This window comes from Tupaia chinensis, unplaced genomic scaffold (assembly GCF_000334495.1).
Source record: "Tupaia chinensis unplaced genomic scaffold, TupChi_1.0 Scaffold000317_1, whole genome shotgun sequence".
Lineage (NCBI taxonomy): Eukaryota > Metazoa > Chordata > Mammalia > Scandentia > Tupaiidae > Tupaia > Tupaia belangeri.
In genome coordinates, this window is record NW_006159810.1 from 3,462,882 (window position 1) to 3,485,402 (window position 22,521).

General features: G+C 42.5%; 2 protein-coding genes across 2 annotated transcripts in view; one reads left to right on the forward strand and one right to left on the reverse strand.

Moving 5' to 3' along the window:
- ARHGEF33 (Rho guanine nucleotide exchange factor 33) overlaps nt 1-22,521 on the forward strand; it is a 57,526-nt gene that overhangs the window by 18,791 nt on the left and 16,214 nt on the right. Inside the window, exons 6-12 of the mRNA XM_006151382.3 lie at nt 527-586; nt 1,798-2,022; nt 3,995-4,124; nt 13,016-13,148; nt 16,272-16,355; nt 17,554-17,637; nt 21,719-21,867. Of these exons, the coding sequence (XP_006151444.1) occupies nt 527-586; nt 1,798-2,022; nt 3,995-4,124; nt 13,016-13,148; nt 16,272-16,355; nt 17,554-17,637; nt 21,719-21,867 (865 nt within the window). The remainder of the gene's footprint in view (nt 1-526; nt 587-1,797; nt 2,023-3,994; nt 4,125-13,015; nt 13,149-16,271; nt 16,356-17,553; nt 17,638-21,718; nt 21,868-22,521) is intronic.
- Nucleotides 9,631-10,853, reverse strand: LOC102486726 (cell growth-regulating nucleolar protein-like). Its single transcript, XM_014588924.1, is given in 4 exon segments — nt 9,631-10,485; nt 10,487-10,668; nt 10,671-10,744; nt 10,786-10,853. Coding segments are annotated over 4 exon segments (1,179 nt in total).

Sequence of the window (22,521 nt, forward strand, 5' to 3'; positions counted from 1 at the left end):
GCACGCCCTTCTCCTCCATTCTCCTCTCGGGATCTTGGGCACGCACGCACACGCGCCCGGCGTGAGTTTTAAGCCACTGGGTCCGGGACATGAACTGTGGTCGACTACGTGGGAGTCCAGCGACATAGCCATTACGCTAACTGCTGGTTCCCTGAAGTACCAATCTTTTTAAAAAGAATTTTTTTAAAGACTAAGTCTTGCTATATTGCCCAGACTGTCCTTGAAGTCACAATCATTCTGCCTCAGCCCCTGAGTAGCTTGGGGCACAAATGTACACCACATACCCAGCTTGTATCTTTTCACAGGCAAGGAAACAGTACTTGCCACACCATATATATATATATATATATATATATGTGTGTGTGTGTGTGTGTGTGTGTGTGTGCGTGCGTGTGTGCGCGCGTGTTCTTGTCTCCCCAATGAAACTATAAAATCTGTGAGTCTGTCCCCAGTGCCTAACTCACAGAAGGTGCTTAGTCCATGTGCGTGGGGTTGGCGCTGAATGAGTGCTTTCCTTTCTCTGCAGCCCAAGAGTCCAGATCCGTTCATGTAGGAGAGAGTAATGTGAAGGGAATGATGGGTCCTGGTAAGTGGCTTTTCTGTTAGTTTTCTTTTCTCCCAGCAATTCCAATCCTCCCTCTTCTACTTTCCCTGCTTCTACTCCCTCAGTCCCAAACCAAGCATAAAAGAACCGAGGCAAGATAAAGCAGATGGTTACCACAATCCTAAAATGAGTGCTAGAGTAGTCAGCCACTCTTTCAAACACAAGGAGAAGGAGGGACTGGGGAAGTTTCAGACAAAACCGGTATGTTTGGTTCTTTCTGGCTCATTTCTGTAACTACTGGATTAATGTTTGCCTAAAACTCACAGGCGAATGTAGCACAAGACATGTTTTTCATGGATTACACACTTCATAGTTTAAGAGCTAATTACCTGCTGGACAATTCATCAAATTTTAGACGTTATTTCATCCTCCTTCCTTCACTTCTTCCTTTCTTCTGCAGCATACCATCACCAGGGTCAAGGGCCTAGCACCCTTCCTCCTCCTCTGTCTGTACTCCCTTCCCATAGTGCTCCAGGTACCTGTCGTGCTCACCTAAAGGAAGCAGATGTGAGGAATCAACAGAGGTTACTACAAATTAGTTATAGTATTTGACCAATTTCTTTGAAAGAACTCTTTGTTTAGTAGAGACTATGTACAGAGATGTATAGACCAGAAACAGAGAGGTGGCCTCTTGTAATGATGGGGAAAAAATATTTTTCTGAGAGTTCTTTTGCTATAGGACACTTACACGTGCTGGAGAGATAGAGACAGAGAGGCCATGCCACAATTCCTTCTCTTTCATTCTCCTCTCCGGATATTGGGCACATACATATGTGCCTGGCATGAGTTTTAAGCTGCTGGGTCTGGCATTTGAACCGTGGTTAACTATGTGGGAGTGCAGCAACATAACCATTATGCCATCTGCTGGTCCTGGGGAAAATTTTTTTTTTAATTAGTTATTTTATTTATCGGTATTTTTAAAAATTTGCTATAGGGCACATGCGCTCACCAGAGAGAGAGAGGAAGTGAGAAAACGAGTTGCCAGGTTCAGGACTTGAACCACGGTCAACCATGTGGGAGTCCAGTGCCTTGATCACCATGCCACGTGCTGGCCTCAGCTAAGGAAATTGTAACCCTTAATCCATGTATTTAATTGTCAAGGAATACTTGTACCAAGTTAGAGTAATATTAGGAGTTAGTAACAAGTAGTTTTTAGGAAAAGTCAGCTCTTGATAGCAGGTGTTATTTTTCAGGAGTGAACCCAACAACTCCAGAAGCGGAAGAAAACCTCAAGTCTTGCCTCTCGGCTGACATCCAGCCCAAGGGCCATCTCTCATCTGGTGTGTGGCGACAACCTAAGGAGGGTAAAGAGTGGGGCGAGGAATATGTCACCAAGGACCACCCAGATAAACTCAAGGAGGCTGGTCAGGGTAGACACAGCTCCTTGGAAAATGTGTTATGTGAAACCTCTTTAGCAGGTAAGTCATGAGGTGGGACTGATGGCTGAACATTTAACCTAAGGACTAGGACCCTGCCAGTTTAGACTTAATGGACACATGAAATCATCTAATCCCTGGTTTCCTTCTCACATGAAGCAACAAAAGCCTATAGAGGTGAAAGGACTTACTAGTGGTCACATGGCCAGTTGGGACTCTACCTTGATTCTGAGTGTTCATGATCTTCCGTAATGAAAAGCTTTGAAGTAACACAATGCTTCGAAGAAAAATAAAGGCATAGGGTTGGTGGGTAAGAGGACAAGTTTTATGAACTATTTAGCCTGTGATGTAGAATTTTTAATATATTAATCTTTTATCAATTATCTACTACCAAAACATCAGTGCTACAGGATCTGGCCAGCCTCCCTCCTTCCTTTCTCCCTCTCCTTTATTTCCTCTTTCCTTTTGTTCTCTTTTTCTTTCTCTTCCTTCCTTCCTTCCTTCCTTCCTTCCTTCCTTCCTTCCTTCCTTCCTGGCACTGTTATTAGCCCCACTTTAAAGATGGAGAAACCAAGGCACAAGGTAAATTGATTAACCAAATATCACACAGTAAATGGTAGAGCAAGGATTCAAACTTAGTCTATCTTTGGAGCCTGTGCGTTTAACCCTATTTTATTTATTTTAACTGCCAGAGGGTGTGTGCATTCTCCAGAGAGAGACAGAGAATGGGAAAAAGTACCTGCAATGGGATGTGGTCACTTGCAATCCTTTCTCTTCCATCTCTCCACCCTGTCAAGATATTGAGCACACATACACACATGCCTGGCGTGTTTCTCAAGCTGCCAGGGCCAGGATTTGAACCACAGACTGCCATGTGGGATCTAACACCCTTACCCAGTAGGCCATAGGGCCAGCCCCTGACTCCCCTTTTTCAATGACTAATTTGATAATATTCTTTCATCCATTTTCTTTCTTTTCTCTGAAAAGTAAGAAATTTGATATTGGGTCTTCTGGATAGATGTACTCAATTACTATCTTTTTCTCTTTTTTTTCTTCAACATGTCTTTTTTGTTTCTTTCTTTCTTCTTTCTTTCATTTCTTGGCAGGGGGCAGAGGGAGATTTTCTTGACTTTATTTCTTCTACTTTTTTTTTGTTCTGAGTTTTTTGCCTTAGGGCATATGTGCTCTCCAGAGCTTTTGTTCTGAGTTTTTTGCCTTAGGGCATGTGTGCTCTCCAGAGAAAGAGACAGAGACAGTGAGAAGGAAGTGAGAAATCATCCCCCATGGGGGAATGGCCATGCCACAATCTCTTCTCCTCCATTCTCCTCCCAGAATCCTGGGTAAACATGGGCATGCACCCAGCATGAGTTTCAAGCTATCAGGTACAGGACTCAAACTGTATGCAGTCGTGTGGGAGTCTAGCAACATAACCACTATGCCATCTGCTGGCTCCTCTTCTACTTAAAAGTTTTTTTTCTGGGGCCTGCAAAGCAAGGGGACTGAGGGGAATCTCGCCTTCTGAGTCCTTAGCTTTCATTTTGGTGTCTCAGCTCTGTCCTATTCTACGTCTGAGTTCTTTAGTCTGGGGTCTGCAATGTATTGTAATAGCACATAGCCCCAGTGTTAGAACATTCCTTGATTTTTACCTGTTCATAGAGACTAGAGTTTCTCCAATTTCATTTTTTTCCTACTTCCCACGGGGCAGAAGTGAGGAAGCCATCTGGCGTGGAGGTGAAGATCCGAGAGCTCAATTGCATCCTACATAGACTTTCAACCATTTCTTCATAGTGCCTGGTGTCTCCAATCCTTGAGCCTTTCGCCTGCCAAAGGGAACACCAAGGTGTTGTGTCATTCTGCTAACAAGTTACCATGCCTCCCTTCTGCTTTCCAGCTTCCAAAAACTTGCTGATGTGTCCTTTAATTAAAACGTTCAATATCCTTTCATTGCTTTCTATCATTTAATAGAATTCGGAGAAGTGGCTAACAAAAATCCCCCTTTGGTTTCTTTTTGAAGCTAAAAGACAAACTGTGGCTCTAGAATTGCTTGAATCTGAAAGAAAATACGTCATTAACATCTCTCTGATCTTGAAGATAAAGGCAACATTCCAGGGGTCAGATGGAAAGAGGAATTCCAAAGAGAGAAGGTATCCATGTATTCATTGCCTTTGCTTTTCAGATTGATTAGGATTTAAGGTAAGTTGCTTATTGTTTCCATTTTGGGATTCTGGGGCCTATAAAGAGTTCCAGAAATAGTCTCTTGGAAGCAAGTAGACAATGATGGCAGGTTACTCCTGGGAATTATCAAGCTTCAATGTTCAGCGGATAAAAAAATGAGTCTAGCGGCCAGTAGGCGGCTCAGATAGTAAGGCAGCTGGATCCCACATGACTGTATGCACTGAGTCCTGGACCAAGTGGCTTGAGAAACACACTGAGCACATGTGCATGTGTGCCCCAAATTCTATTCTCAGGAAGAGAATAAAGAAGAAGAGATTGCATAGTGGCCATCCACCTGGAGGAGTATGTGTGTGTGTGTGTGGGGGGGGAAGAAGAGAATAGAGGAGAAGAGATTGCATAGTGGCCATCCACCCGGAGGAGTATGTGTGTGTGTGGGTGTGGGAGGGGGGTTCTCACTGTCCCACCTGGTCTCATCTCTTTCTGTCTGCTGGACTTCAGTGTCCCTGACAAGTCTGTTAAGTACTTAAAGGAGAGTAAAAGCTGCAGTTAAGGAGGCACTGATCTCTGTTGACATGTTCGCGTTCCCCTGGGCCACGGGTCTCACAAGGGAATGGGTATGGTGGAAGTCTGAAGAGCTGATGGCCACTAGATAAATGATACAGGGCTGATACAACTGTGGACTTGGACCTTCCTTATTATATTTTCAGGAGACCCACCGTGCCAGGTAATGTATGAGTGTGTATGAGTGCACGCGTGGTTGTGCATACGTATCCACGCTGTGGACCTTGCTTCCTAAGGGTCAGCAATGGATTGCCACAGACCACTAGCCCAGGGTTACAACATTCCTCCATCTATATCTGTTCATAGTCCAGATACTCTGTTTCCCACTCTGCTGGGCGAGAGCAGGAGGGAGGAAAGAAAGACTAGGTGAAAAAGACTAATGTAATAAAGATATAGTTGAAGAAAATGCCAATGCAAATTTATGAAAAGTCTGGATTAAGAACTCTTTTTTTTTAATAGATAAATTTGATAAGTAACTTTTTTTTAAAAGAACTATTTTATTTAACTTTATTTATTTTAATTTGACCAGAGAGGGACAGAATGAGAAAGTGAGAGAGCATGCAAGAGAAAGAGGGAAAGTGAGAAAGCAAGCTGCCAGGTTCGGGACTTGAATCACAGTCGGCCATGTGGGAGTCAAGTTCCCCTAACCACCACGCCACCTGCCGGCCTCTGGATTATGGACTCTTAAGGACAAATGCAGCATGATTACTTTCGACATTCCATCAGGTCATATACTCTGGTAGTTTATGAATTAGAAATCTACCTAGGGAAGCTCCTAACTGTATTTTCCTGCTCCTTACCATACCCCCGAGTTTACTTTTCAGCTGCCAGCAACATATCTGGTCACCAAAACACAGTGTTCCCCTGACATAATGATCGGGGTTAGGAAATATTTCCTGACAAAGCCATGAGTGGCTTGACTATTTTCAAGAGTGATTTTACTGTAAAACCAAGGTAAGCAAAATACAAAGCAGCAAGGGACAGGAAATGGTAATAACAACACAGCAAAAGCTGTTACCAATAGTGGCTCTTGACTGGGCTTTACCTTCTCTCAGAGGTCACCCAGCTTCTCGCTGGTTCTTCTTTGCCCCTCTGGTCACTTGACACTTGCTTTTAGATCCCAATCCAGCCTGTCTTACCGTCCAAGCTGTTGTCGAAGACCTGCTTAGTTTACATTAATCAAATCTAAATGCAAGTCTACCTTTTGGTGTGGTTTTGTTTGCAATCTGAGGTTCTAAACTAGCAGTATCTCTTCCTGTCTCTGAAAATTTGGGGGTGGGAGGGGCAAGAGTGGGGAAAGAGATGTTTCTCTGAAACAGAGTTACAGGGCCCTAGCTAAGCCCTCTTTTTTTTTTTTTTTTTTTTTTTTTTTTTGAGAGTTTTTTTGCTGTAGGGCGCATGTGCTCACCAGAAAGAAACAGAGAAACAGAAAGCAAGAAATCACCCCCAGGGGGGATGGCCACACCGCAATCCCTTCTCCATTCTCCTCTCGGGATCTTGGGCATGCACGCACACGCAGCTGGGTCTGGGACTCGAACTGCCGTCGACAACATGGCAGTCCAGCGACGTAGCCATTGCGCCAACTGCTGGTCTTCCCATTTTTTTTAAAGAGAGATTTTTGCTATAGGGTGCGGGTGCTCGCCATAGAGACAGAAAATGAAAAATCACACACCCCCACACACATCCCTGAGAGGATGTCCACTCTGCAAATCCTTCTCCTCCATTCTCCTCCCGGGATTTTGAAGGCCTTCAATTTAGAACTTCATGTAATCTTCACTGAATCCTGTGCGTCCTACCTTACAGCTGAAGAAACTGAAGTCCAGAGAAGCTGAAAGCCACAGAGCCAGTTAGTGCCAGAACTCACATGCAGGTTGTGGACCCTGTGCTTGTGCTCTTTCCACACCGCACAGCTTCTCTAAGGACTGTGTACTGTCAAGGGCACCACCTTGACCCTCAGCAATATGTAGTTGGTCAGGAACCAGAAGCATGAACTTCTGTCTGTTCCTATTCAAAACCCGGGCCTTCTACTGGACCAGCCCAAAAGTTCTTCCTTCAGCTCTCAGGTGGCTTGTCAAGTCAGATATGTTCTTAGCTCACTGAACAGCCAGACCTCTTCTACTTGCTGTCACTTCCCACCTTTCTAAGATGTTCTCTAATGAGCCATCACTGAGGAAGGAGTGGATCTCTCTCCCAAATCCTGCTGGACTGACACAATTAAAGCTATCAAACAATCTCCAATAAAGTAAGATAATAGTTATTATACTATATCTAGGATAATGCTATTCATATTAGTTATTTGCTAAGCTAACCCTCTTTTTTCTTTGCATAGACCAGGCAGAGAAAGCTTCAGCCTATACTGTCAGAGCTTAGTATGAAGTCTCTGGTTCTGACCTTGGCACTGTTGCTGGCTTTCTACTTTAGAGTTAGATATTTATTTTCCTCCTTCACTCCTATTTTTAAAACCTTTTCAAAAAGAATAAATAAATAAATAAATAAATAAATAAATAAATAAATAAATAAATAAATAAATAAATAAATAAATAAATAAATAAATAAATAAATAAATAAATAAATAAATAAATAAATAAATAAATAAATAAATAAATAAATAATTTAATTCACCATAGAGAGATAAAGAGAGAGAGAGTGGGAAAGTGAGAAAGCAAACTGCCAGGTCTGGGACTCAAACCACAGTGAGCCATGTGGGAGTTCAGCACTTTAACCACCACACCACCTGCTGGCCTTGTAAACTTTTCTAAAAACTCCATTTGTATTATAAATGGACCAGTTGAATGAAATACAGAGCAGAATGAGATTGTTCCTTTTCCCTCCTGGCATTTTTCTCCATGCAAAGATGAAAAGAAATTGATTAACATTTATTACCTGTCCCATCACAAACCTGACTGTGGAAAAGGCTGACATCTTTGAGGCAGTTCATCTTGTTCTTTTTATCGAAAACCTCCTCCTGGCTGGGACTTATGTGGGACATCCTCTACACTCTGACCGTTTCAAGAATCTCATCAGTAATACCAAAAGACCTTTTAGTAATTTTCAATGTTGTTCCCTCCAAGTACCTACAAGTTAGATGTTCTTTTTTTCTGAGAGGTTTTTGCTATAGGGCGCGTGTGCTCACCAGAAAGAAACAGAGAAACAGAAAGCAAGAAATCACCCCCAGGGGGGATGGCCACACCACAATCCCTTCTCCATTCTCCTCTCGGGATCTTGGGCATGCACGCACATGCAGCTGGGTCTGGGACTCGAACTGCGGTCGACAACATGGCAGTCCAGCGACGTAGCCATTGCGCCAACTGCTGGTCTCCCCATTTTTTTTAAAGAGAGATTTTTGCTATAGGGTGCGGGTGCTCGCCATAGAGACAGAAAATGAAAAATCACACACCCCCACACACATCCCTGAGAGGATGTCCACTCTGCAAATCCTTCTCCTCCATTCTCCTCCCGGGATTTTGAAGGCCTTCAATTTAGAACTTCATGTAATCTTCACTGAATCCTGTGCGTCCTACCTTACAGCTGAAGAAACTGAAGTCCAGAGAAGCTGAAAGCCACAGAGCCAGTTAGTGCCAGAACTCACATGCAGGTTGTGGACCCTGTGCTTGTGCTCTTTCCACACCGCACAGCTTCTCTAAGGACTGTGTAGTTTCAAGGGCACCACCTTGACCCTCAGCAATATGTAGTTGGTCAGGAACCAGAAGCATGAACTTCTGTCTGTTCCTATTCAAAACCCGGGCCTTCCTCTGGACCAGCCCAAAAGTTCTTCCTTCAGCTCTCAGGTGGCTTGTCAAGTCAGATATGTTCTTAGCTCACTGAACAGCCAGACCTCTTCTACTTGCTGTCACTTCCCACCTTTCTAAGATGTTCTCTAATGAGCCATCACTGAGGAAGGAGTGGATCTCTCTCCCAAATCCTGCTGGACTGACACAATTAAAGCTATCAAACAATCTCCAATAAAGTAAGATAATAGTTATTATACTATATCTAGGATAATGCTATTCATATTAGTTATTTGCTAAGCTAACCCTCTTTTTTCTTTGCATAGACCAGGCAGAGAAAGCTTCAGCCTATACTGTCAGAGCTTAGTATGAAGTCTCTGGTTCTGACCTTGGCACTGTTGCTGGCTTTCTACTTTAGAGTTAGATATTTATTTTCCTCCTTCACTCCTATTTTTAAAACCTTTTCAAAAAGAATAAATAAATAAATAAATAAATAAATAAATAAATAAATAAATAAATAATTTAATTCACCATAGAGAGATAAAGAGAGAGAGAGTGGGAAAGTGAGAAAGCAAACTGCCAGGTCTGGGACTCAAACCACAGTGAGCCATGTGGGAGTTCAGCACTTTAACCACCACACCACCTGCTGGCCTTGTAAGCTTTTCTAAAAACTCCATTTGTATTATAAATGGACCAGTTGAATGAAATACAGAGCAGAATGAGATTGTTCCTTTTCCCTCCTGGCATTTTTCTCCATGCAAAGATGAAAAGAAATTGATTAACATTTATTACCTGTCCCATCACAAACCACAAGTTATCATACTTTCCACCCTGATGGAAACTAACTGAGGATGAAAACAACACCCGCTATACTACAACTTGAAATCAATCCAAAGGCTGCTACATCTTCTCAAGTAAAATATAAAATAAAACTTAAGGTTTTCCTGAAGTTAATTGCTTAAGAGCCTCCTCTATTTCTTTCTTTCTTTCTTTCTTTCTTTTTTTTTTTTTTTGGACAAGAATATATTTTATTTTTTTCTGGAAAGTTCTGCCAAAAATGTTTTTTCCTTAACTTAAAAATACAGCTGAAAACAATACTTTGAATTGTTATAATTTGTTACACATTTTATAAACAGCAGTGAAATGAAGTTAACAGAAGGAATTCAATTTTTAAATATAGTCATAGTCATTTTAAAAGCTTGACTTTGTTCTTTAATAACTTAAAAGTAGGGTTCTTGCCGATTTTCTTGTTAAAGATGACCAGAAGTTCCTCCTCCGGTCTGTGGTATTCATTTGTCACTGCGTAGTACTGAGCTAAAACCTTTTTCCTTAGCTTTTTGATGGCAATTTCATTGTCTGGGGCCTGTTTCAGAACTGCTTTAATATTTCCCTTCCAGTTGAATTTACCTTTTGCAGAAGCTTCATGGTCTTCTGGTTCTCCACCTTCAGAATGTTCTAGGGTCTTCATCCTTTTTTTCTTAGTATCTGTTTTAACTTCTAAAAGCTTGCACTTTCTTAACCCTTTAGTTGTTTTCGGCTCTTCCTTGGCACTGTCCTCTCTGGAGCCCCTACCTCCATCCGCTGCCCCTTCCCCTGCAGGCATGCCTTGTTCCTCTTCTTCCCACTCTTCTTCTCTCCAGACATTGACCTCAGAGTCTTCTTGCCCACCAGCTTCCAGTCCAGCCTCCTGTCCCTTTTTGCGCTTCTTCGGCTTCTGACTCCTTGAATTTTCCTGGTGGTTTTCTAACTTCAGTTCTTTCTTTTCTTTTTTTCTAATCTTCTGCCGTCCTTCCTTCCTCTCTCTTTTATTCTTCTTCACTTCTGCTCGCTTTCCCATGGGGTTGTTTGCTGGGGAGGAGCAGGCCTTGGTGGAGACTTCTGCGTGTGCATCTGCATCTTGGTTGAATGGTTGTTGATCTTGCCCCTTACTGACTAGCTCACTGCCAGAAGCTTCAGAAAAGATATTCCACACCTGCTCCAGAATGGATTCATTATGAACTTTTAAACTGTTCTTCATCCAATTCTGAAATTTTGCCTTTTTTCCTGGGAACATTGTCAAAAGCACTAATTTGCTCTAAAAGTTCTTTCATTTGGGGGCTGACATTAGGTATCTTTATTAACTCATTAATGTTCTGAATCCATGCTTGCTGTTTAACATCGCCTTTGTAGGTTTTACCCTCATAGCCTTTGCCACCATACTTCCGATCTTCACGTACGCATTTCAGTGGTTTTTACAATCATCACCCCAGAAATCTTTACCACAGTCAATATTAGAAAGGCATTCAGTTTCTGCATAGATACATGAATAGTCAATACAAGAAAGGCATTCAGTTTCTGCATAGATACATGCTTTTCCACTTGTATTTTCTTCACTGATTCACCACATGCATTGGATGTAAAAAATACCATTTTTAGCTAAATGATTAAATAGTCTCTAGCCACGATTGGCTTTAAGTTCTATTCTCATAGCCAGCGTGCGCCAAGGGTTTCAACTGGCTGCAGGGAGCACGTGGAATCACCGCCCCTGCCCCTGCGGAGCCATCACCTCCTTCCATGGCTTCCCCGTGCAGAATTCACTCCTCAGTCTATTTCAAACCAACTCTGCCCCTGGCTGAAAGGACTAGAAGCTGCAGTGAAGCTGAAGCCTGGGTAGAATTTAGGAGCATTGTTCGTTTGTTGAGGCTCACAGGAGTTGTTGGAGTTCTAGGCCTTTTTTGGTCCGGCTCAACCACATAGAGCCACAACCTGGGATGGAATGCATAGTCGGCAGGATTGCCATTTGGCCTGATAAGCTGAGCTCCAGTGCTGTATCCACCAAGAACTCAACAACCTTTGTGCTCCAGGTCACCACCAGGCAGCAGATTTGATTGGTCAGATTTGGGCGACACCATCTCCTTTTATGGCACAGGACATGGAGGGGATGGAACAGAATGTGGAAATAGAAGGTTTCCTGTCTTTCCAGCGAAGCTGAGTACCCTATTCTGGTACTTGTGTGTCTTTGAGCTAGAGCCACAGGGAGGCTTTGCTTTGCTTGGAAATGGGTGACAACAACTTCCTCTCAGTCTGGTGTCCTTTCTGTTCTATCCCAGGTCTGCCTGTTGGCAAAGCACCTCAGTTGTCCTCCAATTTACTCTCATCAGACTCTGAGCAGATAGTTTAGTAAGTTCAACTGTCAGTGACAAATAGGCCATCACTTTCTCCTTTGTTGAGAGCATGGGGAACATACCTTCAGTTTCTCGGAGTCACCAAGTGAGAGCTCAGATCCTCTGTTGCCCAGCAAAACGTGCCTCCTGTTTCTCCTCATCCCTCTAGACCCTGATCACCCCACTCTGCTGCATCCAGTGCTCCTTCATCTCCTCTGTGACGCTTCCTATTTTTCCTCTCCACTTGACTCTTTTCTGACTTCTCTCTTCCTCCCTTCCTTGTCTCTGAAAAACTGAGGCACATTGAGAGGTAAAGGAGAGACATGTGAGGGTAGGACACTTCGGGGCATAGTGCCAGTCCTGGTCTGCAGCCTCCCTGGGCGCAACCCTGTCCTTACCCAGCATCCCTCTTAGGAATGGAAGGAAGTCCCTCATACCCCTACCCCCTGAGCTTCTAGTTATCAGCGTTAAACAAATTGTCTTGACTACCTAAGTAGCAAAGTACCAGACTCCATACCTAATAGCTAAGAATGAATGACCATGTGTTACCTTCAGTGCTGTCATCTATGCACTAATTAGAATAGATTATTTGGTGCATCAAATGAGAATAACTTTAAAACAATGAAAAAGATGTCCCTTAGAATTTCCACTGAGCATCGTATAAATGAGCGTGTTTCAAGTTAGCTTTAAGAAGGTAGTTCACAGGACTAGCAGATGGTGAAATGGCTACGTCGCTGGACTCCCATGTAGTTAACCATGGTTCGAGTCCCAGACCTGGTGGCTTAAACTCACGTGGTACACGTGTGCATGCATGCCCAAGATCCCGAGAGGAGAATGGAGGAGAAGGGATTGCAGCGTGGCCATCCTTCCTGGGGGGGAGGGGGGGTGATTTCTCACTTCCTGTCTCTCTGTCTCTCTCTGTCTTTTTGGTGAGCACACGTGCCCTATAGCAAAAAAAACCAACTCTCAAAACCAAAAACAAAACAGTGATTCAGGGGCAGCAGGTGCCATGGTGGCTGAGGTGCTAGACTCTCACATGGCTAGCTGCAGTTCGAGTCCCAGACCTGGCGACTTGCTTTCTTACTTTCTTCTCTCTCACACTCTCTCTGTCTCTTTGGTCAAATTAAAAAATAAATAATAACAACAAATGAAATTAAATAAAGATTTTTTTTTAAAGGCGGTTCAAGTGGAACTCTCTTTAATAGTTCAATGTACATTTGTTTAGGGGCCATTAGTAAAAGGGTCTTGCTAGTTTGAGGATATCTGCTGTGTGGTCTATGATGACAAGTCCTAAAAGAAAAGTACTAAATGCAGCCCATGACTCAGAGTGTTTTGGGTTACTAGGAAAACGGGGCTTGCTGCCTGTATTCTTGTAGGGTCTCTTCTCTCCATGTGGCTTGTGTGATTCTCTCTCTGTTCTGTTTCAAGCCTGTTCCCTGGCTCTTTACGGTACCTTGTCCAGCAGCACCTGGATTTGCTTCATGCACTGCAGGAAAGGGTCCTGAAGTGGCCACGCCAAGGAGTCCTGGGAGATTTATTCCTCAAGTTAACAAATGATGAGGTAAGGAACCTCCCCTAAAACGTTTAATTACACGGATATGTGTCTCATTTGGCTGCTTCTCTTTTTCTTTCTTAGTTTTAAATTATAATAGAGTGCATCTGCATACATGAGAGACAGAGACAGACAGAGAGAATACCCCCCCCCAGTGAAGCCTGGTCTCATACCATTAGGATTCTGGGCTCCTACATGCCCGGTGTGTTGCCACCAGGGCCGGGAGTAACCCCGGTGTTACAAGGCCAGCCCTCAACTGCTCACTTTTGTTTTTGTCCCCAGTTTGCTATGGGATACATGCACTGTCTGGAGACAGAGAAAAAATGAGAAATTACACGTCCCTGGGGGTGGGGATGGTGTTACTGCAATCCCTTCTCCATGCCACCTGCTGGCCCATCAACTGCTTCTCTTAACAGAGAATCTAGAATCAGTGAATTTCTGAGCTGGAGGTACCATTATGATCTAGTTTAACTTCCTCATTCTACAAATAATGGATTGAGTTCAGAGAAATTAAGACTTTCATGGGGCCAGCTGGTGGCACTGTGGTTAAGGCAGCTCCCATATGGCTGACTGCGCAGTTTGAATCCCAGACCAGTGGCTTGAAAAACATGCCAGGTACGTGTGCATACATGCTTAAAATCCCAGGAGGAGAAAGGAGGAGGGAATGTGATGTGTCCCCTCTGTCCCCTAGGGATGCCTTTCTCACTTTCCTTCTCTCTTTCTGTGTCACTGCCTGTCTCTGGCTAGCACACACACCTCATAGCAAAAAAGAAAACAAAAAAAAGACTTTTATGAAATCACTCAGCTAGCTAGGTAGTTGGAGATGGGTGACTGGAGCCCTGCTAGGTCTTCAAACTTCTAGTTTAAAAATTCTCACTGTACTGGAACTGCCTTCACTGAATATGCATGTGTATGTAGATGTGTGCTATGCACATATATATTCATATATACATAAAAATAAATATATGAGGGTTTGTCTATATGAAGATACTTCAAATCTGTGCCTACTTTCTTTTCATCATATACACTTTCCTTGAATTCTTTTTCTTTTTTTTTTTTGAAGAGGTTTTTACTATAGGGCATGTGTGCTCACCAGAAAGAGAGAGACAGAGATAGAAAGTGAGAAATCACCCCTCAGGGAGGATGGCCACGCCGCAATCCCTTCTCCATTCTCCTCTCAGGCTCTTGGGCACACACACACATGTGCCCGGTGTGAGGGACATAGCCATTATGCTAACTGCTGGTCCTTTCTTTTTTTTTTTTTTTAAGAGAGATTTTTACTACAGGGCATGTGCACTCACTGGAGAGACAGAGAGACAGAAAGCAAGAAATCACCCCTAGGGGAATGGCTACGCACAATCCCTTCTCTTCCATTCTTCTCTATAGGATTTTGGGCATGCATGCACACACACACACCTAGCATGCGTTTTTTTAAGTGGTCAGGTCCAGTACTCGAACTGCAGTCGATAATGTGGGAGTCCAGCAATGTAACCATTATGCCATCCGCTGGCCTCCCTTGAACTCTTTGAAGACTCCTTATATGTGTATATTTTCACACACAACTTCAATTCTTTAGAAATTAAAAAAGTGTGACAGGTGGCTTCTTATCTTGAATGTGTTTTGTTTTCATTTCTTTGGAGAAAGTGCTAAGTTTTGAAATCTCTACAAAGAAAATATGACCCAGGTTAGAAGTGGCAAACTCAAATGCCCGCGTGGCTGGATAGTAACGTAAGTGAGTGAAATTAGCTGAATACAATAAAGCCTGGGAGGAAGCTGCCGAGGTGAAACACCTTGTCCACTTCTCTACAAGGAATAGCCCCTCAGTTCTATTCAATAATCACACAGAAAGAAAAGCACTTGCGATATTTAAGAAAATCTGGGAATCTAGACTTTTGTGTGAAATTTTCTTTTTTTGGGGGGGGGGAATTTTCTTATTTTTAAAATATCATGTGGGTTAATTAAAACTGGTCGGCAAGCCAAATTTTTGCCTGCGGTCAGTCTCTGTGTTATCAATGATCCTCAACCATGGGTAGCAATACACAGATTACAGATTGCTCACTTGTGTGGATGAGAGTGGATTTAATGCTATCCCTCTCATTTCAGTTACTGATTTGTATTCAGTATGCTCTCTAGGACTGAAAGTTATTCTAACTATGAGGACATAACTTTGGAAGTTGAGAATGGTTTTCCTGGGAGAATATTATATAGGTGGATACAAAATGAGCAGAAATAGGCAATAATGGAAAGTGTTGAGAACCACTGGTCTAGATCAGATGAGGTCAGTTGGAGGAAGTTCCCTATTTGAATGTGGATGATTAAAGTAAAAATGAACTATAAAAACAAAATATGCATTTTAATCATTTAAAAATTTTAAAATACTTTTTTGGTTTATTTGCTCCTCCCTCCTCCCTTGGTTTATTATTTCACTTTCTGTCATTCAAAGGGAGCTTTTGAGTTTTGGTTCTCAAGCTTTAGGCATGTTTACCTTAAAACTAAAAAGATTTTTTAAAAAGCGGAATAAAAATTCCCCAAAGCTCTGAAGGGATATATTAAATTAATATGATAATCTCTGCAAAGTACTCCTTTTTTTTTTTTTTGGAGAGATTTTCACTGTAGGGCGCGTGCGCTCGCCAGACAGACAGAGACATAGAGACAGAAAGCGAGAAATCACCCCCCAGGGGGGATGGTCACGCCGCAATCCCTTCTCCTCCATTCTCCTCTCAGGATCTTGGGCACGCACGCACACGCGCCCGGCGTGAGTTTTAAGCCACCGGGTCCGGGACACGAACCGCAGTCGACTACGTGGGAGTCCAGCGACATAGCCATTACGCTAACTGCTGCAAAGTACTCCTGCAAAGTACTCCTTTTCAATATACATAGCTCTATAAAAATATTATCTTTCCTAGAGCCAGCAGGTGGCATGGTGGTTGAGGTGCTGGATTCCCACGTGGCTGACTGTGGTTTGAGTCCCAGACTTGGCAGCTTGCTTTCTCTCTCTCTCTCTGTCTCCCTATAGTAAACTGAAAAAGGAAAAAAAAAATAATAATAATAATAAATGAAAATAAGTAAATAAATCTTTTAAAAATTCTTGTTTACAGATTCTTACCATGCATTTTTTTGTTTGTTTTAAAGAATAATTTCTTGGATTATTATGTTGCCTACCTGAGGGACCTGCCTGAATGCATCTCATTGGTTCATGTTGTTGTTCTGAAGGAGGTAAGTTAACTCTACACGTGTGCTGTCCCAAGGCCCTCTCTGTGAGGTTGCTCACCCACCCTGGTCAGGAAAACTCATGTACTCTGAGATTATTTGCCAGGATTGGCCTGAACAGAGCCACTGGCCCTCCTATCTGGAAAGGAGCCCACTCAAGGATCCGTGCATTTCCCTGGCCCTTGCCCTCCCTTACCAACCTTTGCTCCATTTTATTGGAACTATAGACTAACTACTGGGTTGTTGGGAAAGTCATGACACTTTTTGCATGGAAAAACATGTCACGACTTACCTGACAACTAATAAATAAGTATTCTAAGTAGAGGTCTTCAGGCTGCATCTTCTATTCTATATGTAGTGCTTTTTTTTCCCCCTTGGCTCAGAAGATTTGACTCTAAGTATTAAACCCAAATCATCTTTTGTGGTCAGTTTATAAGATTGTATAAAGTGACTCTAGTCATGTTGCTTTAAGTGTTGGTACTACAGTGCTATATTAGGTGCTCAATTAATACCTATATTTATGTAACAACTTGAGTTATTTTAGCTCAATAGCAAAAACCAGTATCATAAGCCCCAAAGCTGAGAGTGAAACAAGTCTCACAACAGATAAATGGCTTGTCTAATTAATTTTCTGTTTTGAACCCCCTCCCCTACTCCAAACCCTGTGTAATGCCTACCACATTAGCATTCATGAGATATCTGGGAAAGGAAAAGGAAGAGAAGGAAAGGGAAGGGATATGGAGAAAGACGGATACATTTTCTGCTGCCAGGTTACTGACCAGTTTATAACCCCACTCCTTTCCCCACTCATGAGGCGCCATTCCAGCCTTACAGCCCATTAGTAATTCATTGTAATGATCACTTGCTGGAGAACCTTAATGGATTCATCCAACTCAAATATAATTTACTGAGTGCCCATTTCTGTCTAGCACTGCGCTAAGACTGAGGAGGGGATGGGTGGAGGGTAGTTTGGAAATTTGGGTACATTTAAGAGAAGCATAGTACATGCTCCTACTGGAGAAGAGTTCTGTCATCATACGTGTCCCTGACTATGCAGTCTCACCACTGAGAGATCAGTGTTTCACGAGAATCTCTGGGAGGAACTGCTGTGGGAGCACACCCTTTCTGCTCTGCTGGGACTGATTCTGGGGTTCCGCTTCTAGAACTAGACGCTGAAGAGTAACTCCACGTTTCTTTCATTCAGGGAGATGAAGAGATTAAATCTGACATCTACACACTGTTTTTTCACATAGTCCAGCGCATCCCTGAATATCTAATCCACCTGCAGGTAGGCGGCGGCTGGGCTAGCCACTGAACTGATTCTCATGAAAAACTATTCTGGCTTGCTTTTGGCTTCCTTATTGTAAAACTTAGGGAATTATTAATATTTCTGAGAAATGTTTATGTGGTTCGGATTGTTATGATTACCCCGTAGCCCATCATAAATTATGGCATGAGCTAAACTTTCTCCAAAAAATTTCGGCTCATGGTGCATTCCTTTGAATTTCTATCTTTATTTATCAGCAATTCCTCCTCTGCTGATCCAGGATCTTTCTACAACCATTGCTGCTAGATTCTGAGCACCTTATCCAGTCTGTCCCGCTTTGTACCACTATCTAAATGCCATCCCCTAGCTACTACATTTCTATCTGAGCTGCCCACTTAACTGCTCCCCCACTGAACTGATTCTCATGAAAAACTATTCTGGCTTGCTTTTGGCTTCCTACTGTAAAAGCTCAGGGAATTATTAATATTTCTGAGAAATGTTTATGTGGTTCGGATTGTTATGATTACCCCGTAGCCCATCATAAATTATGGCATGAGCTAAACTTTCTCCAAAAAATTTCGGCTCATGGTGCATTCCTTTGAATTTCTATCTTTATTTATCAGCAATTCCTCCTCTGCTGATCCAGGATCTTTCTACAACCATTGCTGCTAGATTCTGAGCACCTTATCCAGTCTGTCCCGCTTTGTACCACTATCTAAATGCCATCCCCTAGCTACTACATTTCTATCTGAGCTGCCCACTTAACTGCTCCCCTACCTTCTCTGACTTGGGTCCAATATTCTAGAATATGAGCTGCTGATTTCATACGATTTTCCCATAGGACTTGCGTCTTGAAGGAAGTAGAGTTGGGGGAGAGACTCATCACCCCCACACTCCCTCTGCTTCCCACTCCCACCTGTTCTGGTCTAACTGCTGACTGATGTTCTGAAGTAATCAACTGAAGCTTTTTAAAAACGCCTGGGATTAATCTCAGATAGAAGTGACCCAGTATCCATATTGGAAAAAATAAAAATAAAAAATAAATAAAAAAACTTAGGGACCAGAGGATAGCATAATGGTTATGTCACTGGACTTCCACATGGCTTACCGAGGTTTGAGTCCCAGACTTAGTGGCTTGAAACTCACACTGGGCACGTGTGTGTGTATGCCCAAAGTCCTGAAAGGAGAACGAAGAAGGGATTGTGACATGGCCATTCCCACTGGGGAGTGATTTCTTGCTTTGTCTCTCTGACGAGCGCACACATCCTATAGCAAACACACACACACACATATAATGGGACCAGCAGATGACATAATGGTTACATTGCTGGACTCCCATATAGTTGACTGCAGGTGAGTCCTGGACCTGGTGTCTTAAATCTCACACCAGGCATGTGTGTGTGCATGCCCAAAATCCCAAGAGGAGAATGGAGGAGAAGGGATTGTAGTGTGGCCATCCCCTCTGGGGGTGATTTCTTGCTTTCTGTCTCCCTATCTCTCTCTGTCTCTCTGGTAAGCGCATGTGTCTTATAGCAAAAATCTCTCTAAAAACAAAACAAAACAAAAAACTTTCAATTGTATATGGCTTTAAATTTTAAAGGTGTAGTTTCACAATAATTATTTAATTTTTTCAACAACCCATGAAATAGGTACCATTGTGACCATTTTTGTAGAAGAGGAAATGGAGGCCCAAAGAATTTAAGTAATTTGCCCATGTTAACATACCCAGTAGGTGAAAAAACTAGGACTGAAACCCAGGTCTTGCAAGCAATAGAGTGTGGTAGATAAGCCTGGCTTCTACTGTCTGATTTCAATTAAAATTCTCTTTCCATTATTCACTAGGTATATGATCTTTTAAATTCTCTATACCTTGATTTCCTTATCTGTGAAATAGAGGTAATAATTGTACCTATCTGAGGCTGGCAGATGGTGTGGTGGTTAAGATGCTCGACTCCCACATGGACAACCATAGTTTGAATCCCAGACCTGGCAACTTGCTTTCTCACTTTCCCTTTCTCTCTTTGGTCAAATTTTAAAAAAATAACAAATAAAGTTAAATGAATAATTCTTTTTTAAAAAATTGTACCTATCTAATTGGGTTGTGTTAAAAATTAAATGAGATTGGGACCGGTAGTTGGCATAATGGCTACGTTGTTGGACTCCCATGTAGCTGATCGCGGTTCGAGTCCCAGATCTGGTGGCTTAAACTCATGCTGGGCGCATGTGGTGCATGCCCAAGATCCCAAGAGGAGAATGAAGGAGAAGGGATTGCAGTGTGGCCATCCCCCCTGGGGGGTGATTTCTAGCTTTCTGTCTCTGTTTCTCTCCGTCTTTCTGGCGAGCACACTTGACCTATAGCAAAAACCTCTCCAAAAAAAAAAAAAAGTTCTTGAAAAAAAAAAAGTTCTTGGAGGAGCCAGCAGCTAATGTAGTGGTTAAAGCACTGTGGTTAAAGTGGTTAAAGCCATGACCAACCACAGTTCAATTCCTGGACTGGTTTACTTCATAACATATATAACATACGTAAATAAATAAATAACATACCATAAAAAATATAACATACGTAAATAAATAAATAACATACATATATAAATAAATAAATGCTTTTAAAAATTCTAGAAATATGTATTTTTAAAAAAATTATACTTAGATTTCAAATTTTTTGCACCAAAATAAGCTTGTACTTTAATTCCATTTTTCCTCTCATATGTGTGGAGAGCTCGGTGCCTGGCAACAATAAGTCCTCAGTAATTGTTAGCTTTCCTTACGCCAGCCAGTGGCATGGTACTTAAAGTGACTGGATCCACATGGTCAAATGTGCAATTTGAATCCTGGACCCAGTGACTTGAATATCACTCTGGGCATGTGTGTGTGTGTGTGTGTGTGTGTGTGTGCCCAAAATCCTTAAAGGAGAAGTGGAGGAGAAGGGATTATGGTAAGGCTATCCTCCATGGGGAATATCTTCTTATTTTCCCTTTCTTTCTTTTTTTCTTCTTCCTTTTTCATTTCCTCTCCTTCCCTCCTTCCTTTCTCTCTCTCTCCTCCCCTCCCACAAATGCACACGCCCACTAGAAAAAAATAATGTTCAGTTTCCCAAATCTAAGTCCCTGTCATGTTGCACCATAGCATAGTAGACAATGTAATAGAAGGGACCGCCAGACCAAGCTTGATCATGAACACCTGCCCAGCCTGGCCTGCCTTGATATCCAACAGTCTTATCACTAGCCTGACTTGTTTGAGTTAGTCATCATTTGTAGATGGTGAGCATTAGAATGTCTCCAGAATGGTACTTCAGAAACCTAGTTAGGGGATCCTCTTGTTGTTGTTGTTACAGAATGTGTGCACTCGCCAGAGAAAGACACCAAGAGAGACAGAAAAGGAAAGTGAGAAATCACTGCCCCCAAGGGGCTGGCTACTCCACAACACCTTCTGTATTCTTCTCACAGGGTTTTGGGCATGCACAGACACACACCTGGCATTATTCTCAAATCCCTGAGTTCAGAACTCGAATTGTGAAGCTGGCCATGTGGGATCCAGCACCTTAACCTCCACACCATCTACTGACTTTTAGATGGAATTTTTTGATCACATGCAACTCAAACATCAACAATAGTGACTTATTTTCCTTCAAGTCTGACCTTTGGCTTGTAAGTTGATGGGCTATATGTATTGTGGTTGGTTGGTTGTTTTGATTAAATGGCTACCAAACTTTCAGAACTGATCAAGGTAAGCTAAAGAGACCAACAACGACAACAAAAAATCCAACAACAATAACAACTTTTTTGTTTTGTTTTTTTTGGAGAGGTTTTTGCTATAGGGTGCATGCGCTTGCCAGACAGACAGAGACAGAGAAACAGAAAGCGAGAAATCACCCCCCAGAGGGGATGGCCGCGCCACAATCCCTTCTCCTCCGTTCTCCTCCCGGGATCTTGGGCACGCACGCACACATGCTCGATGTGAGTTTTAAGCCACCGGGTCCGGGACACGAACCGCGGTCGACTACACAGGAGTCCAGCGACACAGCCATTATGCTAACTGCTGGTCCCAACAATAACAACTTTTCACTGTTATGCAATGCTTCTTCCTTTTTTCTTCCATCCAGAATGTCTTGAAGTTCACAGAACAGGAACACCCTGACTATTACCTACTCCTGGTGTGTGTTCAGCGCCTTCGAGTATTTATCTCACACTATACCCTGCTATTTCAATGCAATGAAGAGTTGCTTATTCAGAAACGGAAAAAGCTCAAAAAGTAAGATTCTGATGGTGTAGTCTAGAGAGTTGATCAAAAGCTTCTGAGGCCCAAGTGGTGGTGGAGTGAGTGGTAATGCAATTGGACCCATATGCGAAGGGTCATGGGTTCATGTCCCTGGACCTGAGCACACCTGGGCCATATGCATGTGCTCTTGGTCTGGGCCAGCTGAGACTGGAAGCAGATTATGCTGTGCATGCCCTATTGGGATGCTTCTCTCAGTAAATAAATAAAGAAAAAGACTTCTGAAAACATGGATATGGATCTGTCAGTGTGGGTGTCTATCACAAGTAATCACATTTTGTGTTAAGTGGGTAAAGTACAGTCATAGGAGATATAGAGGAAGAAGAAGAGGGAGAAAGGGTAGCTAAACTGGCAACAGGAGGGAGACACCCACTACCTGGTGCAAACTGCTTTAGGAAAAAAGCACTAGTGTTCTAATGTCTATGTAGACCCCTCTTCTGTTATGTTGCTAACCACTTCAAAATAGTTCACTTTCCCTAAACTTACCACTTTCAAAATTGCAGTTTAAAGGTTAGAATACAGTTTCCTTCCTAATTCGACAAATATTCAGTGAGTACCTATTGTGTATCAGATACTATTCTACCTATGCACTGAATATACTGTAATAAACGAAACAGGCAACTATTCCTG